The sequence below is a fragment of the Hordeum vulgare genome, chromosome 4H (assembly GCF_904849725.1).
Source record: "Hordeum vulgare subsp. vulgare chromosome 4H, MorexV3_pseudomolecules_assembly, whole genome shotgun sequence".
Classification (NCBI taxonomy): Eukaryota; Viridiplantae; Streptophyta; class Magnoliopsida; order Poales; family Poaceae; genus Hordeum; species Hordeum vulgare.
Window position 1 is genome coordinate 44095166 of NC_058521.1, and position 6412 is coordinate 44101577.

The window sequence follows — 6412 nt, forward strand, 5'->3', positions numbered from 1 at the left end:
GGGGGGGCTGCCGCACCACCTAGGGTGGGAACCCTAGGGGTGGCACCCCCCCTCCCCTCCTTCTATATATAGTGGGGGTTTTGGGGCTGTTTTGCACACAGTTTTCCATCTCCCTCGGCGCAGCCCTGCCCCCCTTCTTCCTCCTCTCCCACGGTGCTTGGCTATGCTAGCCGGGAGACCTCGTCTCTCCATCGACACCATGCCGTCGTGCTGCCGGAGATCTTACCCAACCACTCCCTCCTCCTTGCTGGATCAAGGTGCGAGAGACGTCACCGGGCTGCACGTGTGTTGAACGCGGAGGTGTCGTGGTTCGGCACCAGATCGGAATCACACCGCGATTTGAATCGCCGCGAGTACGACTCCATCAACCGCGTTCTAGCAATGCTTCCGCTTAGCGATCTTCAAAGGTATGAAGATGCACTCACCCCTCTCTCGTTGCTGGTCTCTCCATAGGAAGATCTGAATATGCGTAGGATTTTTTTTGAATTTATGCTACGTTACCCAACATGGGCTTGCTCGAGAGGGAGAGGGACACATGAGGCGCCTTAAATAGGCTTGGGAGGAAGGTTCTAGGCATCTCTCGCCGGCGACCGAAGCTCCAGGAGGATCGGCATCACTCCGGTGGTCGGCAGATGCGTCCACTGCGAGGAGCAGAGGGAGGGAAAAGACCGCACGATCACGGGCTAGCTACTCGATATGGAGGGGACACGAGAGGAAGAGGAAGCGGACGAGGCCGAGGGCCCAAATGCACAGAGCATTCATTTGGCGCGCTCTGCCTCTGGTCACTGCGTGCACTACCAGCTCTAGCACTTTCCTGCGTGTGCAATCATGTCCAACATCTCCCTCACTGCTCAAATGGATGAGATCTGGGTCTAGAATAAGCTGGGAGGCTCTAGGATAAGAGAAACTTGCACAAACATGATCTGACAACAACTTGTTTGTGATATTTTATGGAATATTGGCTAAAGAGAATATGCTGAATTTAGGTGTGTGGCAATGGTTTACTAAGATGAGTCCCTTGGCAAAGTTTCAAGCCAAATAACCCATCCTAGCTAGCACTTCCTTCACGCCATGACAAACTGGGAAAAAATAAAGATGGAGAAGCTGGGGTCAAATGGCTTAATGGATTTGTCTCAAATTTGGTGGAGAGGGTTAATTTGAACACATGAATCCACTGCAAAAGTTTCATACCATTTGGGGACACCAAAATGGTACTTCCTTCACAGAGCTTCCAAATGGGCAGAAACTTTGGAAAATTGCCGGGAAAATATTTATAGAGGAATTGAGCTGATTTTTGGTATTCATTAGTGATTTAGTAATGTAAACCACCATGAAAAGTTTCAGCTCAAGGAGATCAAGGAATAGAGCACTTCCTTTGCAAATTTCCCAACTGGACAGAATTAGCAAATTGATGTTGTGCTCAAATTTTGAACTACGGGGCTTGGTATATTGATGGAAATGGGGAAGATATGGATAGGAGAAGCTCCACAAATTATTTGGGATTTCTCCTGGCTACCAAAATGGTAGTTCCTTTAGAAAGTGCCCAAAATGCAATATTGACATTAAATAGGAAAAGGCAATTTTCCTTTATTCAATGATGGCCAATATTTTATAGGAGCTCAATATGATCACAAAGAATATCTCCACGGGTTTTCATGAACTTTGGAGATGGATAGATATTTTCCTGGATTTAATTCTTTCATCTGACAGAAAAAGGAATTAATTATAAATGATAAATATTGCAAATGACTTAGCAATATTTTTGCATATCCAGGGTTTGAAGATAAGGGATGATCATTGGGAAAAGGTTTGGGAGGCAACAGGGCAAAAGAAATTGGGGTTCCTTTGAAACTGGAAGGATTAGGGTTTCCCTTCCGGCAATTCGGAAGGTGGGGTTTTGACGGCAAAACCCTGAGAAAAGATCTTGGGTGGAAAGGTTGGACTGACGGAAATCTCAGGCTGGATAGGGAAGGCAAGGCTAGATGACCATCTTCACATACCCAGGAGTGAAAGAAATCCGATAACACGAAGAAAAAAAGACGGGGTCAAATCTCGCAAATGAAAAAAACAGGGAGCGAAAACCATGGTGTTACACACCAATCAAGTCCTTCCCAGTTACCTCACATGAGATACCGAAGTTCTGCTAGTGCATACATTTAGCAAAGCAATTAAAGCAAAGTGTAACATTCCAAAGCTAATAAAATGATTTACTTTTTTATACCAAGGGAAAGTTCATAAAATCTGGCAATCAAGCAAAAATAAGAAGTTACGCTAAAGGTTATCAACAAATAAAGCATTATAACTCTTAAAAAGATTTAATTCAGTGTTGAAGATTGACTGAAAATGAATAGATAAATTCAAGTATCACACTTCGAGAGGACTAATTTAGTTGTCATGAAGTTGCAGTGACCTGATAATTTGGTCCCATTAGGAAAAGGATTACAAATGAAATATTTTGTTGCATTTGTGGTTGTTGGCACTTCGAGGTGTAGGGAGACTTATGCGAATCTGAAGCTATCTGAGAAAACACACAAAGTAGACATGTTACTAACTCACAAATGTTTTGCTGGAGCTCACATATTTACTCTCGATCTGCAAACATCATTAAGCAACAAAAAAGTTGAGAACTATGTAGTAGGTTTGTAGCTTACCCAAACCAAGGAGTAGGCTCGCAAACAATTGGAGGTAAGGCTTAGGAGCAGTTCGATCAGCAGCAAGTAACCATCAAAGGAGCACAGATACATAAATCATGAGGTGGTCAGACGAGTTTATGGGGCCAAAGAGCAGCACGACCTCGTCCATCTCATCCTTGATGGATCTGAATTGCCGAAAATTCTGATAGATAAAAGAGCGGCACAACCTGCTGCTGTTTGTTTATCACGACTGGATCTCATGTGCAAAAAAATTCAGATAAGAGGAAAAGAGCAGCATGGTTTGTTGTTATTTGTTCATCACAACTGGATCTCATCTGCACCCACACGACTCGTCACCGAACACTTGCCTCCGCTCCCGTGCACTTCAACCATGACGAGCCGCCACCGGTCGCCTCCTTCGGCCTTCCAACAAGGCCAGCGCCTCCGCCGGCTACCTCGAAGTGTCCAGAACCCGCCCTTACCTAATCCTTCGTCTGTCGTACTTGGCCGAGCAGCGCTCACACGCGAAAGTAGAAGCAGCTCACCTAAGGCCGCGTCCCCAACCACCCGTAGCCGCAGCCGCGCGTGGCTCCCAAGCGCTTGATATTCCCCACCCCCCACCCCCCCTAGCCGGTGAGTAGCAGAGTCTCTGCCGCCGCTCCCTTCTCTTCTCTCTCCCATCTAACTTTAAATCTCATCCCATCTCGTACTGCGGGTTGAATACTCAGAAATACATGCATTTTTTTTGCAAAAGTGCCACGACAGAGGACAAGCTATCGACGGTTTAGGCCCTGTTTGTTTAAAAAGTCCTACGACTTTTTTTATCCCAATTAAAGAGTCTCCAGTCCCTATCTGTTTGGTTTCACGGACTAAACATGGACGAGAGATTATTAAATGACGTGCTAAAAGACCATGTTACCCCTATTAATGGACTAAAGGTTATTAAATGACACGTTAAAAACAGGGCATTGTTGGAAAAGTCTCAAAAACACTCTCCCTTAAGGACTTCTTTCTTTAGTCCTAATTGCCCACTTTTAATGCCTAAAAGTTCCTTATATTTGGTTTAGATGAGACTAAAAGGGAATATTTTGTTCCTACACCAAAACATTCCTGTAAACACCCTGTTATTTACTTGATAGAGATGAAAAAAAGAAAGAAAGAGTAAACACGTACGATTGTCTTAACAATTCAATTCTGTGAAGATCACCCGCAATAGAAGAAGAAAAAAAATCTGATTCTCACTTTGGAGATCGATCAAGCGGTGAACTGAATAATCTGATTGATGAAAACATATTAAGGAGGCAAAACGCAATATATAGAAAATGTAAATTATACCAATAACATCGACATGCATGTAACTAAGTACCCAACAAATGACACCATCAGACCTGTAGAGACGCACCCTATAATTAACACACATGAGAGACCATTCTACCCCTGTGGAACCAAAACTGTAAACTAGACAGGCCCTCTCCTTGTACCACCACTACGTACTACGTAAACAAGACACGACACGAGCCATGCACTTGCACACAACAAATCACTACGCCTACACACACAATCCAGCAGACACATGCATGAGCCGTCACGTACGCTACGCACACAGCTACTGACCACTCTCACGGTTGTCACATTATCTGGGCCCCGCCGTGAAACATGCCGTTGCCGCCAACCTGCGCTACCGCCGGCGCAGAAGGGAACTCCGGCGCCCACATGGCTGCCGCGCCGCCGCCGGACACCTTCCACGTGTCCACATTGCCGTTGTCCAAGAACGCGGCCGGCCAGAGCATCGGCGCCGACGTCCCTGCATGTCCGCCCCGGAGCCCGAGGGAGTGCAGGCCGAACTCCCCGGCGCTGCTGCCGGCGAGCCCCACCTGGCTCAGGCCGGGCAGGCCGAGGCCGAGGTCGAACCCGACGCGGCCCTCGAACAGCGGCGCCCCGCCGAGCGCGAACAGCGAGCTGAGAAGGCCGCCTTGCGGAGCCTGCTGCTGGGAGTGCGAGTGCGCCGGCATCGGCGGCGGAGGCGCGCCGAACTGGACGGGCGGGCGGCGCATCGCCTGCTGCGGCGCCGGGCGCAGGCGCTTGCGGCTGGAGCCCCCGATGGGGACGTTGCGGAGGGAGCCCCCGAGCGTCCAGTAGCGGCGGCAGGCGCGGCAGAAGTGGCGCGGCTGCGACGTGTTGTAGTTGTTGTAGTAGCAGAACTTGGTGTCGTGCGACGCGCACCGCGGGCACTGCTCCCGCGCCGCGCCCGACGGCGTGTTCGGGTTCGCCGCCGCCGGCTGCAGCCGCATCAGCTGCTGCTGCTGCTGCTGCTGCTGCTGGAGGCAGGGCATGGCCATCACCGCCGTGGCGTCGTGCTTGCAGTTCTGAGGATGGGCGAGCAGCGACGCTTGCTGCATGGGGGCCAGCTGGTGGTGCAGAGGACCTTCCATGGCGTTCGAGGTTGGCCCTGCCCCTGCGAGTGCAATGTGGGTATCCAGACGCTCGTATTATGACAATGGAGCTCGAGCTAACTTGGCTAGATACCAGTGGGTTTTGCTGTTTTGGGATTGAAGTGCGAGGGCGTGTATATATACACTACACACGGCGTGAACCAGAGCGAGCAAGCGAGCGAGCGAGCGAGAGAAGGTGTGTGGAGTCTGTTGGAATTGGATAGTAGGCGTTGTAGGTGATGGTACGGTGGGTGACACAAGGCTGAGCGGATGAGTACGCAGGGTGCAGGGACTGACCATGTAGAGTTGCTTTCGATCTTTGCAGGACAAGGGAATCCTGTGAGCTACCAGAATGCTGACGTGTGTGCTCCCCGCACCAGACAGTTTTGAAACCCCACATTCTCTACAGTAAAAGTAAATGCATTTATCTTAAATTCTGTGAAGAGTTTTGCTTGCATACTCTACCAGACCATCTACAACCACGTACATGACCCTTCAAACATTTATGGACGGACGAGTCCGTTCGTATCTGCAGGATGATCGGACATTTAAGGCAACCGTATCCAAACATTTCATATTAGATTCTTAAATCCATACGAAACATTGCAAACCAAAAAACCTACTAACAATGTAGATCATCTAGCTACTTTTCGTCAGAGATGTCGTCTATTTTCATGCGCGTCGACGGATACCTGCGGGGCAGTTGCAACCCTTGGACGCTTCCGGCTACTCTGCTCCGGCCTCCCCTTTCCCTATCTCCGCACCGAGTTTGTTAAAGAGCGCATCGGCCTCCGCGTGCTGCTGTCGGTGGAACTGCCGGTTGGCCTTCACACAGGTCTCATTCTGGATGGACTCTAGGATGGTCTCCTGCTCCGCCGTCTCCTCGGCTTGAGTGACGGCGAACTTTGCCTCCGCCTCCGCCATGTTCAACCCCGGGAACAGGCTGCTTTGCCTCGTCCTTCTTTGGATCTGCCACGTCTCCGCAACTGCTCTCCTTCCTCCCCCTCTTCCTTCTCGGCTGGCTTCGACGAGTCCGGAGGCAGCCCGACAGCGATGCAGGCGGCACGCCTAGCCGGGATCTTCACCTTAATCTGTATCTGGCGCTCCGGCGTGAGCATCACATAGGTGGTGATCTTCAGACGGGCTTGGGTGGCGACGCAGAGAAGTAAGAGGTGGATGTGTTAGGGTTGATGGACACCGACCAATTTAAATAGCTGAATTTGACTTTGGGCAGCGGCACCACATGACGTTCACATTGTTGCTGCGGAGGAAGCGTTCGTTCGACCGTTGGGATTCCTTATGGAACCCCATCGTCAATCCAATGTGGCCGGGGGGGGCACTCCATAT

The 6412-nt window shown here is 49.8% G+C and overlaps 1 protein-coding gene across 1 annotated transcript; it reads right to left on the reverse strand.

The window, feature by feature from the left end:
* Window positions 1-3926: 3926 nt before the first annotated feature.
* Window positions 3927-5240, reverse strand: LOC123451152 (dof zinc finger protein DOF3.1-like). Its single transcript, XM_045128158.1, has one exon. The coding sequence runs from the start codon at window positions 5063-5065 to the stop codon at window positions 4262-4264; it is 804 nt and encodes a 267-aa protein (XP_044984093.1). The 5' UTR covers window positions 5066-5240; the 3' UTR covers window positions 3927-4261.
* Between the last annotated feature and the right edge of the window lie 1172 nt (window positions 5241-6412).

Excerpts from the sequence above, each read along its gene's own strand:
- LOC123451152 (XM_045128158.1), bottom strand. The coding sequence starts at position 5,065 with ATGGAAGGTCCTCTGCACCACCAGCTGGCCCCCATGCAGCAAGCGTCG.